At 62.5% G+C, this 18,242-nt stretch overlaps 1 protein-coding gene across 5 annotated transcripts; it reads left to right on the top strand.

Moving 5' to 3' along the window:
* Positions 1-1,168: 1,168 nt before the first annotated feature.
* Positions 1,169-18,163, top strand: TNS2 (tensin 2). Of its 5 annotated transcripts, none has more exons than XM_058673794.1 (29): positions 1,169-1,392; positions 7,254-7,362; positions 7,719-7,756; positions 8,617-8,655; positions 8,924-8,962; positions 9,077-9,126; positions 9,237-9,408; positions 9,868-9,918; positions 10,138-10,260; positions 10,362-10,426; positions 11,231-11,314; positions 11,748-11,860; positions 11,959-12,019; positions 12,322-12,397; positions 12,568-12,697; positions 12,836-12,901; positions 12,991-13,104; positions 13,284-14,525; positions 14,657-14,807; positions 14,900-15,492; positions 15,586-15,675; positions 15,913-16,038; positions 16,139-16,231; positions 16,329-16,406; positions 16,555-16,632; positions 16,996-17,164; positions 17,252-17,320; positions 17,408-17,437; positions 17,556-18,163. In XM_058673794.1, the coding sequence occupies exons 1-29, from the start codon at positions 1,321-1,323 to the stop codon at positions 17,692-17,694; spliced, it is 4,260 nt and encodes a 1,419-aa protein (XP_058529777.1). In that variant the 5' UTR covers positions 1,169-1,320; the 3' UTR covers positions 17,695-18,163. The 5 variants fall into 5 exon arrangements, with proteins under 5 accessions (XP_058529777.1, XP_058529776.1, XP_058529775.1 ...); XM_058673793.1 differs by lacking the exon at positions 1,169-1,392 and adding an exon at positions 3,027-3,201; XM_058673792.1 differs by lacking the exon at positions 1,169-1,392 and adding an exon at positions 5,012-5,766.
* Positions 18,164-18,242: the final 79 nt, after the last annotated feature.

Here is an 18,242-nt window from a genome sequence, read left to right as displayed (position 1 = left end):
TTTGTAATCTGTAGACTTAACACCTGGGAGATGTTGTGAGATGTAAAATCCCATCCTCGGGGTTGTGTTTTTTTTGTTTTGTTTTGTTTTCTCCAAATAAATCTGATCTTTAAAGTTGATTTTCACACTGAGATTCATTTGACAACATGTTTCTACTGGATCCCCTCTGATCAGGCTTGTTCCTTGCATCTGTGACCCTCCCTCCGCCCCCCCCCCCCCCCAGGGTGCTCCTCAGTGCAGGCTTATAAGGGGAAGGGATCACAGTGCCTGAGAGCTGGGAGTTGGAGGCGGTGCTTCCTGCCCCTGTAAGGGCAGTGCAGAGCTGAGCCAGCAGTCTCCCCAGTGGAACCTTGGATCCCCTGGGGATTTTCCAAACAGCCATGCACACAGTGCTCATTGTTGCAAGGCAGGAAGGGGGTCAGGACAGTGGCCGGTGAGCCCTAAGGTCACGAGGCAGAACACGGGAGCAGGAAGCCTCCTGCTGCACTATTGGGAGCCCAGACCCAAGGGAAGATGAGGGAGCATGTACCAAGGGCAGTTCATAGCCAGCTATCCTACCTTCCACCCGCACATTGAACTCTGCTTCAGGCATGGTTGAGGGATACCGAGAAGTCCCCACTGAAATGGGAGAAGGCTGCCTGTACCTCCACCATGGGAGACCCCTTCTCAGTCCCACACCTGGAGTGCTGAGGCTTGGCAAATGATGGCAAGGAGCAGGAGGTAGGTGGAGAGAGCTGTTGAGAGAAACTTAATGTCAGTGTGGATGGAAGGACAGGCAGTCTGTACAGTCTGACACATCCTCAGGTACCCTCACTGAAGAACAGGCCCCAGGACTGGTCAGCCCTCTGCCAGCCTCCACTGGTGCAGCACACCAGTCAGGAAGGCTGCAAATGCCCTTGCAAGGGTCAGCCTTGGTCTGCTCAGCCAGAATGTGGCATACCCACATGGCCCAGATCCACGGACAGTGAGGGCTGAAGGCGCCACTCCCAGCATCTGGTTTCTCAGGAAGTGGAGGAGCTGCACATCTGCTCCTGGGAAGTACTTTTTGTCCAATAGGCTTCGTTTCTCAGCAACCACTGTAGTCCCCAGGGCCACAAGGGGGGACTTGCCTTCCCTCTGCCTCCCCTAAACGTCTGGATGAGACCACTGCTTGTCTCCCAGCCGCAGCAGCCTCTGTCCTTGGCTATGAGGTCCGCTTCGCGTCCCCTTTCCCTTTTTCCACCCCACTCTTCCTGGTCCCCAGCACCCCAGCCCTCCAGTGGACTTCCAGCAGGGCCAGCACCACCCCCTCAACAGGTCTGAGTGTACTGAGTTGCAAACATGGGATCGCCCCAAACTATGGAAGAGGGGGTTCCTCCAGTGGCAAGGTGGGCCGCCCTCTGCATTGTCAAGGTAAGGAGACCTGCATGGGAAAAGTTCTGGCCTTTGTCACCCTCAGCCTGGCTTCTCCCTCTTCCTCTTCCCTGTCTGCTGAAGTTCCCGCTGCTGTGGGCTTCAAGATGCCTGACCGGCTCCAGCAACACCCCCACTCTATCCCTGCTCCCTTTTGCAGACTCCTTGGGCGCCCCCCCCCCCCCGTGACCCCAGGAGCTGGCAGCTCAGTTGCCCCCACCCCCATGAGCCTCCCCTAACTCCTAGGGCTCTCAGAAGTTCCTCTGAGTGGCAAGAAATATGCAGCCCCACTAGCCCCTCTCAAATGAAAACCACCTCGCAGGCATCCCAGACCCCCAGACCTGTTAGCTGCCGGTTCAAAGAAATGAGCCCGTTTTCCCACCTTATGTTCCTCAGCTCCAGAGGACACCGGCTGACCTTGGGCTCTGTCTTTGCAGGCCTTAGCGGCCTCAGGCCTCACGGCTTTCCCTGTCTCTAACCTTTCCTCTCCTGTCCACCCAGCCCCCACTGCAGCCGTCCACTGTCCAGCGATACCCAACATTACCCTCACCCACTGCCTGCAGCGTCCCCCTCTCTGCCACATGCAGCTCTCTCCGGCATCTCCGGGGACCCACGCGGTCCCCAGGCGCAGCTCCATGGGCTCTTCTCGCTGCCAGGGTAGAATCGAGCAGCCCCGCCCCCTCATAATCAGAACCAGGCTCCAGGAGCCTTTGCCAAGAACCAGGAGGAGCCCAGAAGGCAAGGCCCCAGCCCAGGAGACGGGCCAGGGGCGCCTCAGTCAGGAGTGTGCAGGCGCTGGGCCTGAAGCCCTGGGCACTGAGTTCTCAGAATCTCACCCCACCCACCCAGTTTTCATCATGGAAATTGGGGGAGGGGAAGGGAAGGGGCCCGCGGGTGTTGGCTGAAGAAAGGCAGAAGTGTCAGAAAGCTCCCAGTACTGGGGGAACGGCAACCCGGGAAGTGCAGGCAAGGCGAGTTAAGCTTCCCCTGGGGCCAATAGCTTCCTTTCAGACAACCCCTAACCAGTGCCAGTCATAGCCAAGCCACTTTGCCAAAGACCTTCTTGGGACTCGCGAAGCCCTGAGAAGTCCCCTAGGGAGTGGAGGGGTGGCGGGAGGACCTGATGCGCGGAGACCCTCGGCAGTAGTCCTTTTAAGGGACTGCTGGGCGACACAGGCCAAGACGCCTGCACCGCCAAGGGCAGGGGACATTGGTCACCCCAGGTGTCTCCAGCCCAGGGCTATGGTCCGATGCCACACACTCCACGCCTGTAGAGGGGCAGGCAGGCCCTGTAAGACCCACGTGCACCTCTTCGCTTGGCTCCCTGGTCTGCCTGCCCGTGTCGCTCCGACTGTCGGACTCTTAATCACCACCTTCGTCTGGGGTCCCCCTGTTCCCGCGGATTCGCCGCGTCCGTCTTTCTCCCAATCTTTCTCTTTCCTCCCCAACTCGGCCTCCGCGCTGCGTCTTCGCGTCCCAGCTCTTTGTGAGTGTGGGTTTCGCGCGGAGAAGGTGGGGAGGAGAAGAGCGAGCAAAGGAGGAGGACGAGGGGCGGGGAGCGGACGGGACGTGGGGATTGGAGCCGGGGCAGGAGAGAGGGAGGGAAGAGAGCACGGCCGCGGGCGCGGGGCGCGGCGGGGGCGGGAGGGAGCCCAGCCGAGCGCGCGGCGCGCCCGCTCCCGCCGCTGTTGCCTCGGCGTCCCGCTCGGCGCGGGCCCGGCCCGAGGCCCCGGGATGGGCTGGCTCGGGGGCTCCCCCTGCTGCTGCCCCGCCCCGCCGCGCCCCCGCGCCGCCCGGCGCCCCCCGCAGGTGAGTGGCCACGCCGCGCGCGGGGCGGGCGGCGGCCTCTGCGTCACAGCCCGCGCGGGCAGTGCCGAGGGCGGACGCCAGGGGGCGCGGGGGGCCGAGGGGGTATGGGGCGCGCGGCGGGCGCCCCGGGGCTGAGACGGGCGAGGGACGCGTGCCGTGGATCGGGACTCGCGGAGGGCGCGGGGCCGCGGCGAGCTGGGGACGGAGGCTTGGGGCCCGTGAAGGTGACCAGGGGGCGGGGCAGGCCGCGGTCCCCTCATCGCCGAGGGCCGCCACGCCTTCCCGCGCCCTGGCGCACACGCGGCCCGCACCCCGTGGCGCACGAGACGCCGCCGCGGCTCCGGCACTGACAGGCCCGAGCACTAGGCTGGAACGGGCAGCTGCGGCGGCGGTGCTCAGCTCGGCCCGGCTGAGTGTGTGCGGGTGTTCCCATTTCCCGCTTGGCATCTGGAGGCCAGCAGGCGGGCCTAGGGACGGCCCATTCGGCTTCGCAGCCCGTGCGCGCCTGCCCTTAAGCTCCCGGATCCCCTCCAGGCACCCCCTGGCTAAACTGCCTTCCCTCGCTCTCCTTGCCTGGGCCTCCCGTCGGCTCCCGGGCAGGCGGGCAGGCTCCGGGCCTCCCATCCAACCGCAGCTATTTCCAGGAAGGGGGGTGGTGGGTGGAGGGGTTTCTCCAAACAAACCCTGGGCTTAGGCGGAAAGGGGGCCCCCGGCTGGGGAGCAAGCATCGGAAAGGCTCTGGCCTGTCCTGGGTAGGAGGTGGGTGAGGGTCCCCACGGGGCCAGGTGATGCCCCCTGGCAGTGAGCTAGGCAGCTGTGTTGCTGGAAGGCACGCAGAGGTGCGGAATTCCCCCCTCAGCAATCACCACCTGGCCTGCCGGGCAGCGTCTGAGACCACTGAGGGTCAGCAGTTAGTTGAGGCCCTGCTCCATGTGAGGCACGGGGGAGGGGGGTTGGCAGGGCTGTGTGCCACTCAACACCTCCCCCACTCCACCACAGGGCACCTTCTCCCCCTAACAGGTTGGGTGCTGGACCAGGCCCAGCTGCCTATGCGGGCCAGAGGCCTGGAATGTGCTATGACAGGGGGAGAAGTGGAGGGTGTGCCACACAGCCAGTTACAGGCTGAGAGGGGAAGAGGGAGGGCTCCCAGCCTCTGGCTGTAGAGGCCACTTTCTGGCCAGGTACCCCTGGGATGGGAGTGGAAGGTTGTGATTGTTCTGGCCCGGAGAATTGAAGTTCCCAAGCAGAGCCCCCAGGCCTGGAAGGTCCCCAGGGTCTCCTTCCCAGAGAACGCAGGTTTCCACTCGGATGGACATGAGGGAGACTGAGGCAAGGGGACTCTGGGAGATCCCAGGGCTGGGACAGTTGCTTGGGGCAGGACACACAGTGGGCCCTACTGGAATGACAGCTTCAGACCCATCTAAGGGGCTGCAGGACCCTAGGCCAGGAACCCCTCTTATATTGGGAAAGTCACTCCTTCCTTCCCAAGCACCCCCCATCCGCCTCCCTCTTCCCCTGACGCCTGGGGCAGGAAGTTGGCCTTGTTCCCAGGAGGGAGGCAAGAGCTGGGTGGAGCACGCTGGGAGGGGAACCTTGTGTCCACTGCTCAGGCCCTGGGGCAGCTGCTAAGGAAGGAGAGCAGGGTCATACTGCCTGCGCTGGGGATGGGGAGGGGTCCCAGGCTGGCCAGGGAGATGAGGTTGAGCCGGAAGCAAAGCCAGGAGACTGTGTGTGTGAGGGTGGAGGGGTGTGTGGCAGTCATTAACAGGGTTGGGGGGTTGTCTTAAGGGCCTGGATTGTGGCAGCAGGACAGCTGAGACTCAGGTGGGCTTGTCCCTGTCAGGTGTCAGGGCCAGGTAGTCTCGGTTTCTTCCTTTAGGACTAGTGCAACTGAGGCAGACAGCTGGTCCCCAGGCCTGTGCTCCTTGACCCTGGCCAGCAGGATGACTGTTCCCATCAACACCTCCCCACCTCCCTCCCCACCGGAAGTTCCAGGGGAACTTGAGAGTCCAGGCTGGGAGGCTGGCCGGGACACACTGTTCCCCGCTGGCCCTTGAGCCTGGCCCTGGTGGCGACCTAAGTTCCCAGCCCGCCTCTAGCAGGAGGCCCATCTCAGGCCAGCGATCCCCAGCCCCATGACTGGATCCCTGGGCACAGTGGCTTCCCAGGCCCAAGCAGCAACTCTAGATCCTTCAGAGGAGGAACACAGGGTCCTGGGCTGCCACTCCCAGCAGGACAGATCCTGGGAATCTGATCTCCTGGCCTCCCCCACATCCTCCCCCCCCCACTTCCTGGAGCAGCGACCTGCCCCCTTCCCGCCTGCACTTCCAGGGCTGGGCTTCTTTCTCCTCACACCCGCCAGACAGCCTACCCTCCGCCCAGGGGAAACTGCGGGCGGTCTCAGCCAGGCTGCTTCCAGGAAGCCCCGGGCCAGGCCCCAGCATTGTTCGGACCCTTCAGCCCGGCCAGCACCCCCGCTAGCGGGACACCATGAAGTCCAGCGGCCCGGTGGAGAGGCTTCTCAGAGCCCTGGGGAGGAGGGACAGCAGCCGGGCCACCAGCAGGGTAGGAAGACCCCCCTACACATACTCCTGCCACCCTGGGCCCTGGAGGTTGGGCTAAGGAGGGTCCCTGGTAGGGTATGGGTGGGGGAAGGGGCTAGCTCTCATCAAGGTGATTTCGCGCTTTCTCAGCCTTCTCCCCCTTGTCCCGCATGCAAGCCCTCATCAGGGAACTCCTGGCAGAGTGCAGGGAACCAATGTCTGTGCTTGAGTTAGAGTGGATTCTGCTTGTCTATTTTGGCTGCTCTAGCCCTGGCCAGCACTACCCACCACCTCCCCCCAAAACCTGAGCCCCAGGCATAACTCCCCTGTAAGGCTTTGCACGGAGTCCCCAGGGAGCAGAGCAGTGGGGTGCAGCTGCTATCGGGTGGCAAAACCCGAGGGTGTTAGGGAGGGAAGTGCTTTCGAATGTGGACAGCGTCACAGTCTTTGCCACTGAGGCCAACATGTACCTACGGCTTCTATGTGAGTCCAGCAAAATGGCACCAAACTCAGACAAGTTCCGGAGCCAAAGGTGCTGCCACCTCAGGCCCTGTCACCCCCCCTCTCCTTTCCCCCCAATTGTCTTTAGCCTCACCCCAAAAATAGCAGCTCAGGACAAAGGAGATGATACCCTGGTGGGATGGTGGAGGTTTGTGGGAGAGGCAGCAGGGGCTTGAGAACTCCAGAGTAGCAGAACAGGTACAAGGGAGGGGAGGCCACGGGACCCAGGATATTCCCAGACCCAAGGGTGGGAGGGACAAGGCCTTTGTGGTGGGGACTGTGAGGGGCCAGGGCCACAAGGCGCCTCCAGGCTCCCCCTGCACCGCTGGTGGGGAAGAGCCCAGCAGGGCCTTTGCCCCTCCACGCCCATACACTTGAACTTGCCGGTGACGGTGACGCAGCAGCTGGATGTCTTGCCCCAGGGTCATGCCTCCCCGCAGCACTGCCCCCTTACACAATTGCCGTCTGCCGCCTCAGTGCACAATGAGTAAACATGTTGTTCTGGCCATTGGGGAGGAGGCATGTCAGCTGCCCAGAGCGTGGGGACAGCGCGAGCTAGGGGAGGGCCGCTCCTGCCAGCGGCTCCGTGCCGGTGTCGGTGCCTCGTGACTGGCCTGCCCCCAGCTGGGGCAGGGCAAGGTGGAAGGAGAATCAAGGACAGTCCACCCCCAGAGGAAAGGCCCTGGTGTTTGGGATGACAGTGGCCTCCAGGGTGTCAAATACAAGGGTTACGTGGGGATGGGGTGCTCAGCGGCCCCGTGGGGGAGGAGCTGACCCAGGGAAGGTAGTGATGCAAGGGGTCAGATTCCACGCATTGTGGAAGCCAGGCCCCATTGCCAGCCCTGAGAGGTCTGTGGTCAGATTTCGTCTCCCACCTGGGCAGCTGGATCTGGGCAGAGGAAGGACTGAGTCTGGAGCAGTGTCCGTCCTAATAGGCCTTGGCCCGGTTCCGGGGAAATGAACCCACCGCGTCCTCACACCTCTGTCTGTCCGCCCCTCCGCCCCCAGCCCAGGAAAGCTGAGCCACACAGCTTCCGGGAGAAGGTATTCCGGAAGAAAGTTCCGGTGTGTGCAGTGTGTAAGGTGACCGTGGATGGGACAGGCGTCTCGTGCAGAGGTGAGCCACGGTGCCCCGGACTCTGGCCCAGGTTGTATCCTACAAGCCCTAGGTGCAGCTCCCCTTCAGAAGACACACCCAGCCCAGGAGACCTGGGACCCACCCACCACCTTCCCAACGCTGCCTGCTTGCCTCCCCCTTGTCCTGCCCACCCCTGGCTCCCCTCACCAGCCCTGCCCTAGGGCAATGATATACCTCCCCCCCCCCCCCCCCCCCCCCCCCGCGTCACACTCGTCCCTGGAACTCTCAGGCCAGGTCCCTGGGAGCCACAGAGTCCGGGGGTGGGGCCTGGAGGAAGGCCACCCACCTCACTGTGCCCTGACAGGATTCTGCTACCTCTCTTCCCACCCCTCTAGTGTGCAGAGTGGCAGTACACAGAAAATGTGAAGCGAAGGTGGGTGCTGGGGTCTACCTGAATGGGGCATGGGGGCAGGAAAGGGGCTGTTCTCCCATCCTCCTGGGTGGGAGGGGTGCTGTCCTGGGCCCTTTAAGAAGCACCCTACTCCCCCGCCACCACTGGCCCAGGCGGGTGGACAGCGAGCCCGCGTTTGTCTTGGTGCTGTGCCCAGGCTGCAGCTGGCGAGAGGATGGGGGTAGGGAAGAGGAGAATTGAGGAGGAGGAGGAAGACTGGGGCTGGGGAAGGATGGCTAGAGGGGGGTGGCAAGGTTTCTGAAATTTGGGCAGGGGTCTCAGCATCCACCCTTAGGTGGGTCTCATTGTGGGCCTCGGAAACATGTGACCTTCTGGGTATGAGTTTTGGAGGGTCCCCACTGTCCACTGGGGGACCCAAGACAGCTCCGCAGGGCTCCTCAGGGCTTTCGTGGTCCTCATCTGCGGTGCTGGGGGCGGGTGTGCATGGGATGGGGGTCCTCCCAAGCCAGCCTTGAAGCTGATTTGTCGGTCAGGGAAGCTGTGCACCCAGGGGTGTGGTCCCCCGTTGAAAGAGGCCAGTGTCCACCCGAGGCCACAGCCTACTTGCATGGCTCTATATAGAATTCCTGCCCTGCCCACTGGATGAATGGGGGTCTGTGTGGGAGAGGGGCTGGGAGCCAAGAGCAACAAGTGGGGGGCCCAGAGTGGGGGGTGAGCAAGCAGAGGGAAGGTGCCCTTAAATAGAGGCACCTCGGCTGGGGCTGGCACCCATCTCTAACAGCCCCTCCGCCTTACTGCTGAAGCCCACTGCGGGGGAGCCCATCTTTCCAGAATCCCAGTCTGTTTTTGTTTTTATTTTAATTACTCCCATCTCCTCCCAGGTGACCACGTCCTGCCAGGCCGTGCCTCCCCCGGAGTTGGTGAGTGCTCTGGGAGGGGGTGGGGAAGACAGGGGCCCCAGCTGTGGGTGACCAGAGGGCTACTGGACCCCAGGGCGTTAACCTTCAACCATGGGCTGTGGAAAAAAAAATGTCTGAGAAGCCCTCTTCTGTTCTGTCCTCCTGGGCTTGTTGGGATTCCCCTGGCTGGATCCCACTGTCCCCAGCTTCAGACTGGTCCCAACTCCTGCCCTAACCACTCCCTCTCCTTCCCTCCTTCTCCCCATCCCCCTCCAAAACCTCCCTCTAGAGGCGAAACACGGCCCCCGCGCGGCGCATTGAGCACCTGGTAAGGTGATGCAGGCGATGCGGAGGGTAGGTGGGGGGACGAGGAGCCCAGGGAGCAAGGATGACGCTTTCCCAAGGGGGAGCGGTGTCCAAGTGCAGCATCTGGTCTCCCCAGGGATCCACCAAGTCGCTGAACCACTCAAAGCAGCGCAACACTCTGCCCCGGTAAGTGGGGGCACCCAGGGCAGCGCCCACCCCAGCCGGGATTCCGCCTCTGCACCCAGCACCCCTGGACACCCCTCGCGCCCCTCCATGCGCCCTGTCCCCTCCCCCAGGAGCTTCAGCCTGGACCCTCTCATGGAACGGCGCTGGGACCTGGACCTCACCTACGTGACCGAGCGCATTTTGGCAGCCGCCTTCCCCGCGCGGCCCGACGAGCAGCGACACCGGGGCCACCTGCGCGAGCTGGCCCACGTGCTGCAATCCAAGCACCGGGACAAATACCTGGTGAGGGGCGGGGCCTGCCGGGGCCAGCCAGTGAGAGGGCCGGGAGGGACAGGGTACTCCCTGACGTCATCTCGGGGAGGTGAGGCTGTCGGATGGGCGGAGCCTGGAGTGGGAGCCCCTGGCCCCACAGGTGTTCGCACCTCCTTCTTTCATGTATGTATTTTAAGGGTTTTATTTATTTGTTGGAAAAGCAGAGAGGGAGGGAGGAACAGATTTTCAGAGACAGGAATAGCATTCTGGTCTCCCACCTGAGCAGGGACTCAGGTATTGAAGCTGTCGTGGGTGGCCATTGTCACAGCATGCCAACGCATCAGGCCGTGGCTTAACTTGCTGCATTGGCCCTGGCAACCTCCTTATTGCAGAGGAAGACTCCTGAGGAGGGTCCGCCAGCAGCACATTTCTGTGCCTGGCTATCTGAGGCCACTTCCGGTCTAAAGTGCTCCCCGCCCCCCATTTCAGCTCTTCAACCTGTCAGAGAAGAGGCATGATTTGACACGCCTGAACCCCAAGGTAGGACAGAAATGGCCTGCCCCCAGGCACAGTAGCAGCCGGAAGCACTTTCCCACCTGACCTATGACTTGTGACACCCCAAAAGACGGTGCAGCAACCATCAGCCCAGGCTAGAGCTGACCCCCAGTGCTGAGGCGGCTGGCCCTGTGCAGTGGGAAGCTCCAGCCCTGTCCCTTCTGCACTCCAGTCATATCCATGCACCTCCACTGCTCCCCCCAGGTCCAGGACTTCGGCTGGCCTGAGCTGCATGCCCCGCCCCTGGACAAGCTCTGTTCCATCTGCAAAGCCATGGAGACGTGGCTCAGTGCTGACTCCCAGCACGTTGTCGTGCTTTACTGCAAGGTGGGCGGGCTTCCCCCCTTTCCTCCCCTCCCCAGGAGGGGCTCACCCTCAGCCTGGAGCCCCCATCACTGCCTCCCTGTCCCTTTCTCTCTCTATCTCAGGGGAACAAGGGCAAGCTTGGAGTCATCGTCTCTGCCTACATGCACTACAGCAAGATCTCCGCGGGGTGAGGCTCCTTGACCACACAGGGAACCCCCACCACCCTTCCTCCACCTGGCCCTTTCTGAATTCCTATCCCCATCCCCGGGCCCAGCTCTCTCCAAAGAGCCCTTAGCATTCCCACCTGCTCTGCCCTGCATGGGACCGCAAACCCCAGCCCAGAACCTGTGGCAGTCTCCCAGGGCTTTCACCAGCCAGCTGGTGGAGACAACAGAGATAGATTGGCTCCTGGCCACAAAAGCTGGACGTCCCACCCAGGGTGTCCCCAGGGCCATGTCCCCTGCCGGGACTCCGGGTAGAATTCTTCCCGCCTCTCACTGGTGTCCGGCGGGAGCTGCAGGCCCTGGTAGCCCTTGCTTGACCAGTGCCTGCTCTACCTCTACCACAAGCCTTTCTCCCCTCCCTGTGTGTCTATCTCTGTGTCTCTTCTTCTCTTTCTATAAGGACTCCCAAGATCTCATCTTTAACTAATTACGTCTGCAATGATCCCATTTCCAAATAAAGTCACATTCTGAGGTACATAACTTGGAGGGGGATGGGAGTGGACACAGTACAACCCATAATGCAGCCTCATTGGCCCATTTTACAGATAAGGAAAGTAAGGCACAGGGAACAGTTGCTCAAGGCCCGAGAGAATGTTGTCTGGCGCTTCTGGTTCTCTTGACCACCACTCCGGGCTGCCTCTAGACTTGGGGTGAAGGGAGGGGATCCCACCTCTCCTCTAGCCCCTGGGGCTCAGAGAGAACTGGCACTCAGGATGGGGGGATGGAGCGCCACCCCTAATGCCCCATGCTGGCCCTGCTCTCCCCAGAGCGGACCAAGCGCTGGCGACCCTGACCATGCGAAAATTCTGTGAGGACAAGGTGGCCACAGAACTACAGCCCTCTCAGCGCCGGTGAGCAGCCTGGGGCGGGGGTGCGCAGGACAGGGCAGCTCCTTTAAGGTTATCTCATGGGTCCCGAGGAGGTGCTGTACCAGCAGCAGCTCCCACACTAGTTGGCAGCTGTGGAAAGGAAAGGAAGCTGGGGCTTATGGCCTAAAGAGAGGCTGGTGGGACTCCCTGGGCCTTGCTTCCGGTGAGAAGTGGGGAGGTAGGGGAAGAGCTTTAGCAGCCTAAAGGAGGAGCAGGTGTACAACTTTTATGCAACAAGCAAAAAAAGGGCCCCCCAGGGTGGATGTCAGGCAGAACCTTCTGGAGGGCTGGAAGGGAGGAGGACACATTGAGGTAGGGCGTGGTGGTGGTGGGTGGGGGTGTCAGAGTGGAAATGACCGCAAGGACATCTCAAAGAGGGGCTGACGGTGTGTCCCGCTCCCGTCGCCCCGGCCAGCTACATCAGCTACTTCAGCGGGCTGCTGTCGGGCTCCATCCGCATGAACAGCAGCCCCCTCTTCCTGCACTATGTGCTGGTGCCCATGCTGCCGGCCTTCGAACCAGGCACAGGTGAGTCCACCTGAGGGGCACCCCCATTGCCCCTTCCTCCCAGCACCCTTCACACACCTTCTCCTGTGTCTCCCCCCCCCCAAACACCTCCCTACCAGGCTTCCAGCCCTTCCTGAAAATTTACCAATCCATGCAGCTTGTCTACACATCTGGAGTCTAGTGAGTCCTCTGCTCCCACACCCCGGCCCCCTCTTTCCTGGTCAGCCCATCCCTGCCCCGTTCCTCCATGCATCCCTGCTTTTCTCCAGCCTCCCCTGGGCTCCCAGCTCCAGCCCCCACAACTGAAAAGGCAGTAACCCACCCGCAGGAGTCCATTTCACAGATGGGAAAGCCGAGGCCTGCCTTGGCCCACCCTGAGGCAGGCAGAGGGTGGTGGTGGTGGTCAGGTGCAGACTCTGAGCTCCCGGCTGGCTGCCCCCTGCCTCGGAGCAAGCTCTGCCTCCTCCCTCCCCTGGCTGCAGCCGCATTGCAGGTCCTGGACCCCCGCAGATCTGCATCAGCCTGGAACCAGCTCTCCTCCTCAAAGGCGATGTCATGGTGAGGGGTGCTGGGCATGGAGGAGCAGAGGAGGGAGGGGTAGGGGATGGCCAGAGCAGCTGTACAGATTGGAAGGCGAAAGGGAAGCCCCCAGATGCGAGGCCACTGCTGTGAGGCTGAGGAAGGGAGCCCAGGCAGGCCTGACTTCCAGCCTACCCCTACCCCACCAGGTGACCTGCTACCACAAGGGTGGCCGGGGGACTGACCGCACCCTGGTCTTCCGTGTCCAGTTCCACACGTGCACTATCCACAGCCCCCGGCTCACCTTCCCCAAGGAGCAGCTGGACGAGGCCTGGGCTGGTGAGTCCAGGACTGGAAGACTTGGGGGCTAGGGTGGGTTACTAAGAGAGGGCAGGCAAGTGGCCAGGCCTGGCGGTGTGGGCCCAGGGCCTGGCCCTTCACCCATGCTCTCTACCCTCCTACCCTTCCACCTCCCAGATGAGAGGTTTCCCTTCCAAGCCTCGGTGGAGTTTGTCTTCTCCTCCAGCCCTGAGAAGATGAAAGGTAAGAATGCAAGGGGAAGTGCCAGGACAATGAGACAGCCTGGTCACCCCCGGAGTGCCTGTACACCGAGGTGGCTTCTCTCCCCGCAGGCAGCACCCCCCGGAATGACCCCTCCGTTTCTGTCGACTACAACACAACAGAGCCCGCAGTGCGCTGGGACTCCTATGAAAACTTCAACCAGCACCACGAGGACAGCCTGGATGGTGGGTGTGGCCTGGTTGGGGGGCGGGAGGTGTGGTCCCCACACTTCTCCCTCCCCCAGAAAGACACTCCTGGGCCCCTCTCAGCTGGAGTCTCCTGCTCCCTCATTAACTCTCTCTTCCTCTTTTCTGCTCACCGCTACTGCCCGCCCCCCCCCCTTCCCCCCCCCCCCCCGCTTCAGGCTCCCTGGCCCACACCCGTGGTCCCTTGGACGGCAGTCCTTACGCCCAGGTGCAGCGAGCCCCCCGCCAGACCCCACCTGCACCCTCGCCAGAGCCTCCAGCACCCCCACTGCTCTCGGTCAGCAGCGACTCAGGTCACTCCTCCACACTGACCACAGAGCCAGTAGCCGAGTCCCCCGGCCGGCCCCCACCGACGGCTGCAGAGCGACAAGAGCTGGATCGCCTCCTGGGGGGCTGTGGGGTGACCAGTGGGGGCCGGGGAGCCGGGCGGGAGACGGCCATCCTGGACGATGAGGAGCAGCCCCCCGTGGGCGGAGGGGCCCACCTGGGATTGTACCCTGGCCCTAGGCCCGGCCTCAGCCGTCACTGCTCCTGTCGCCAAGGCTACAGGGAGACCTGCGGGGTCCCCAACAGTGGCGGCTACTACAGGCCCGAGGGAACCCTGGAGAGGCGACGGCTGCCCTACGGAGGCTATGAGGGGCCGGCCCAGGGCTATGCCGAAGCCGCGGCTGCCGCTGCGGTAGAAAAGAGGCGCCTGTGCCGCTCTCTGTCCGAGGGTCCGTACCCCTACCCCACCACCACTGAGCTGGGGAAGCCAGCCAGCGGCGGGGACTTCAGCTATCGCGCCCCAGGCTACCGGGAGGTGGTCATCCTGGAGGACCCGGGGCTGCCCACCCTCTGCGCCTGCCCGGCCTGTGAGGAGAAGCTGGCACTGCCCACGGCAGCCCTGTACGGGCTGCGGCTGGAGAGGGAGGCTGGCGAGGGATGGGCAAGCGAGCCTGGCAAGCCCCTCCTGCACCCTGTGCGGTCTGGGCACCCGCTACCTCTGCTAGTGCCAGCTTGTGGGCACCACCATGCCCCAATGCCCGACTATGGCTGCCTGAAGCCACCCAAGGCAGGCGAAGATGGGCATGAAGGCTGCTCCTATGCCATGTGCCCCGAAGGCCGCTATGGCCATCCAGGGTACCCCACCCTCATGACCTATGGCTATGGAGGAGGTGTGGTGCCCAGCTACTGTCCAGCCTACGGCCGGGTGCCTCATCATAGCTGTGGGCCTCCAGGCGAGGCCAGAGGGTATCCCAGTCCTGGTGCCCACTCCCCAAGGGCTGGCTCAGTTTCGCCAGGCAGCCCACCCTACTCGCAATCCAGGAAGCTGAGCTATGAGATTCCTGCAGAGGAGGCAGGGGACAAGTACCCACTGCCTGCGCACCTGGCCTCAGTGGGACCCTTGGCATCTGCAGGTGAGGAGCACCAGAGTGGGCAGTGCCCAGGGTGGAGGACAGTGGGGAAGCCCAGGTGGCACAGGATGAGGACAAAGGTGGGCAAAAAGCCCTTCCTGCTCACAGGCCTCCCGCTTCCTGCTTCATTGCAGAGTCGCCTGAGCCCGTGGCCTGGAGGGAGGGCCCCAGCGGGCACAGCACACTGCCTCCATCTCCTCGCGATGCGCAGTGCAGTGCATCCCCAGAGCCATCTGGGTCCTCCACGCCACTGCACACAAGCAGCCCTGTGCAGGGCAAGGAGAGGTATGCAGCTGGGCCCTGGGCCCCCTAGGGACCTCCTGATCCAGGCAGGTGCTGGGAGCCTGCTGCGCTCACCATCTGCCTTCCCCCCACAGCACCCGGCGGCAGGACTCCAGGTCCCCCACTCTGGCACCTGCGCAGAGACTGAGTCCAACTGAGCCGCCTGTTGGCCAGGGAGGCACAGACAAGGTTCCTGAGCCATCGGCAAGAAGTGGACCTTCTGAGCCTCCAGCCTCGAGCCCCTTCATCCCGACCTCCACGCCCAGCTCGCCCAGCGACTGGCCTCAGGAAAGGAGTTCCAGCAACCGCCCGGCCAGTGCCAGTCCTCGGGGCCCTGTGCCCACCACGCTGCCCGGCCTGCGCCACGCCACCTGGCAGAGCCCTCGAGGCCCCCCGGACAGCCCAGATGGTTCCCCCCTCACGCCTGTGCCTACCCAGATGCCCTGGCTTGTGGCCAGCCCTGAGCCACCCCAGAGCTCACCCACACCTGCCTTCCCCCTGGCTGCGTCCTATGATACATCCAATGGCCCTACCCAGCCCCCACTGCCTGAGAAACGCCACCTGCCAGGGCATGGGCACCAGCCAGGGCCCTGGGGCCTAGAGCAGGCATCACCACCACCAGCCAAAGGCACCAGCCACCATGTCACTTTTGCACCTCTACTCCCAGATAATGCCCCACAACCTTCAGGTAATCTTTGAGAGTGGGTGCGGAGGTCACTTTCAGAGCTTTCCCCCAAGAGAAGCGAGCCCTGGGATTAAATCCAGGCCCTCCCTGATCCAGAGCTGTCCATACCAGAGAGCCAGAGCAATGTCAAGTTCGTCCAGGACACATCCAAGTTCTGGTACAAGCCGCACCTATCTCGTGACCAAGGTGAGACATGAGCCTGGCTTGCCCAGGCTTCTCTCTGGTTGGAGCCCTGGGCTCCTGCCCCTCCTGGCTCCACAGTCGGCTGTTCCAGGCTTTGGGCCCAAGGTGGTTAGACTCAAAACTGTACAACCCCAATGCAGGGGAATACTGAAGTCCCACCCTCAGACTCCTGGCAGTGGCTACCTGACCTGGGGCCCAGCCAGCCTCCATGCAAACTCTGCTTCCCGCCCCCCCCTGCAGCCATCGCCCTGCTGAAGGACAAGGACCCTGGGGCCTTCCTGATCAGGGACAGTCATTCCTTCCAGGGAGCTTACGGGCTGGCCCTCAAGGTGGCTACACCCCCACCCAGTGCTCAGCCCTGGAAAGGTACAGCAGCACCGAACTAAGGGAGGGGACTGTACCAAAGGTGGGACTGTGGCTGTTGGTAGGGGAACCTGAATGCTTAAAGCTTGCCCGCTCCTCTCAGGGGACCCCCTGGAGCAACTGGTCCGCCATTTCCTCATTGAGACTGGGCCCAAAGGGGTGAAGATCAAGGGCTCTCCCACAGAGCCCTACTTTGGTGAGATGCAGATGCCTGGGGCTGGCTTGGGGGAGTCAGGGGGAAAGCTGAAGCCCATGTGGGCACGTCAGGATCGTTCTCACCTTGTTGCCCACAGGCAGCCTGTCCGCCTTGGTCTCCCAACACTCCATCTCCCCCATCTCCCTGCCCTGCTGCCTGCTTATCCCCAGTAAAGGTGGGTGTCTGTACCCTGCCTGCTAGCCACCCCCACCCTGCTGTCACAGTGCAAACCTCAACTGGGGTGCCCAAGGGGCCCAGTCCTGCACTCCTAGGACAATGCCTCTGCCTTCTGACCGGCTCCATCAGCCCTTGTTTCCCCCCAGATCCCTTGGGAGAGATGCCAGAGGCCCCAGTGCCCACCAACATGAGCACGGCAGCGGACCTCCTGCGACAGGGTGCAGGTAGGGACTCCCCACCCTGCTTCCTCTCCTTGGCCACCTTGGGGACTGCTGGAGATTCAGGGTCCAGAAGGCTCTGCAGAGCATAGGCTGTGGCAAGTACACTGCATCCTTGAAGATGACAGGAGCAGGGCAGGGGGGTCTGGGTCAAGGTTCTCCTGTCACAGGGACACAAGAATCAGAGGGGACTGGCGCCTTGTCCAAATGCTGCACCTCAGGCCTCTTTTCATGATCACTGTCCCTGTGGATCCGTTGGAATCCAAGCCCCAAAGTGATCGCAATGCATTCCGACAGCACTGGCTAGAGAATATGTAAGAGTGGGCTGACCCAGGGACCCCCTCCCTGACCTGGCTTCTGCCCCACCAGCTTGCAGTGTGCTCTACCTGACCTCAGTGGAGACGGAGTCCCTCACAGGCCCGCAGGCCGTGGCCCGGGCCAGCTCTGCAGCTCTGAACTGCAGCCCACGCCCAGCACCAGCCGTGGTCCACTTCAAGGTTTCAGCCCAGGGCATCACATTGACGGACAACCAAAGGAAGTGCGTCTGCATCCCATACCCCTGTGGGACTCCCCCAGGTGTGAGGTCCCCATGGCCAGGGGTGACTGCCACCCCTCCTCCTTACAGGCTCTTCTTTCGCCGCCATTATCCAGTGAGCAGCATCACCTTCTCTAGCACCGACCCGCAGGACCGCAGGTGACCTTCACCCCAAGCCCCTCCTCCTCCACTGCCTGGGGTAGGTGGGAGGGGGAGGCTCTCCCTCATGGCTCTTCTCCTTTGCAGATGGACCAACCCGGACGGGACCACCTCCAAGTAAGCCTTCCCCGGGAGCCCGATTTCTTTGTTTCCGAGACTGGCGCTGCAGTGAGCCCACCCACAGCAGGGTGAGTGCGGACGTCCCTCCCACTCTGGTTGTGTTCCCTGCCTCTAGGATCTTTGGCTTCGTGGCCAAGAAACCAGGAAGCCCCTGGGAGAATGTGTGTCACGTCTTCGCAGAGCTTGACCCAGATCAGCCTGCGGGCGCCATTGTCACCTTCATCACCAAAGTTCTGCTGGGCCAGAGGAAATGAAGGAAGGCCACACGCTCCCAGCCCACGTCAACACTGCACCCTCCCAACATCCCACAGCTCTCACCTCCCCCTGGCCTGGCCCCAGGAGGCCTGGGCACAGCACCCTCCCTCAGGAGTGAGGAGTGGGTGTTGGCCTGGGACGATGGTCTCCTTCCCACCCCAGCCTGCTAAAGCTAAGTGGATGGGCCCATGAGATGACCTTGCACGTGAGCAGATGGCAGAGATGGGCATGTGATGGGCGAGGAGGCATCAGCAGCTGTGCCCCGCCTGCAGGAAAACATCAGCCCTGGAGGGCAGTTGGGTCCTGCCAGCTCCACCTAGCTGCAGGTCCCAGCGTGGCAGGGAGAGGGTGAGGTATGGGGGCAAGTCATTCCCCGCTCTGTCCCCTCTGAGCAGAGACCACAGTGGGATCACAGAAACGGGGAAAAAGAGAGTCTATTTTTGTCTAATAATAAAGAGTTTCTATATACTTTGGTTGGAGCTGCAGTCATGCTTCATTCACAGCAAGGTCAAAGCCAGCGCTCTCCCATAGCCAGACCCACCAACAC

The sequence above is a fragment of the Ochotona princeps genome, chromosome 15, assembly GCF_030435755.1.
Source record: "Ochotona princeps isolate mOchPri1 chromosome 15, mOchPri1.hap1, whole genome shotgun sequence".
Classification (NCBI taxonomy): Eukaryota; Metazoa; Chordata; class Mammalia; order Lagomorpha; family Ochotonidae; genus Ochotona; species Ochotona princeps.
Note: the sequence above shows the minus strand (reverse complement) of the source record. Positions and strands in the feature narration are given on the sequence as shown.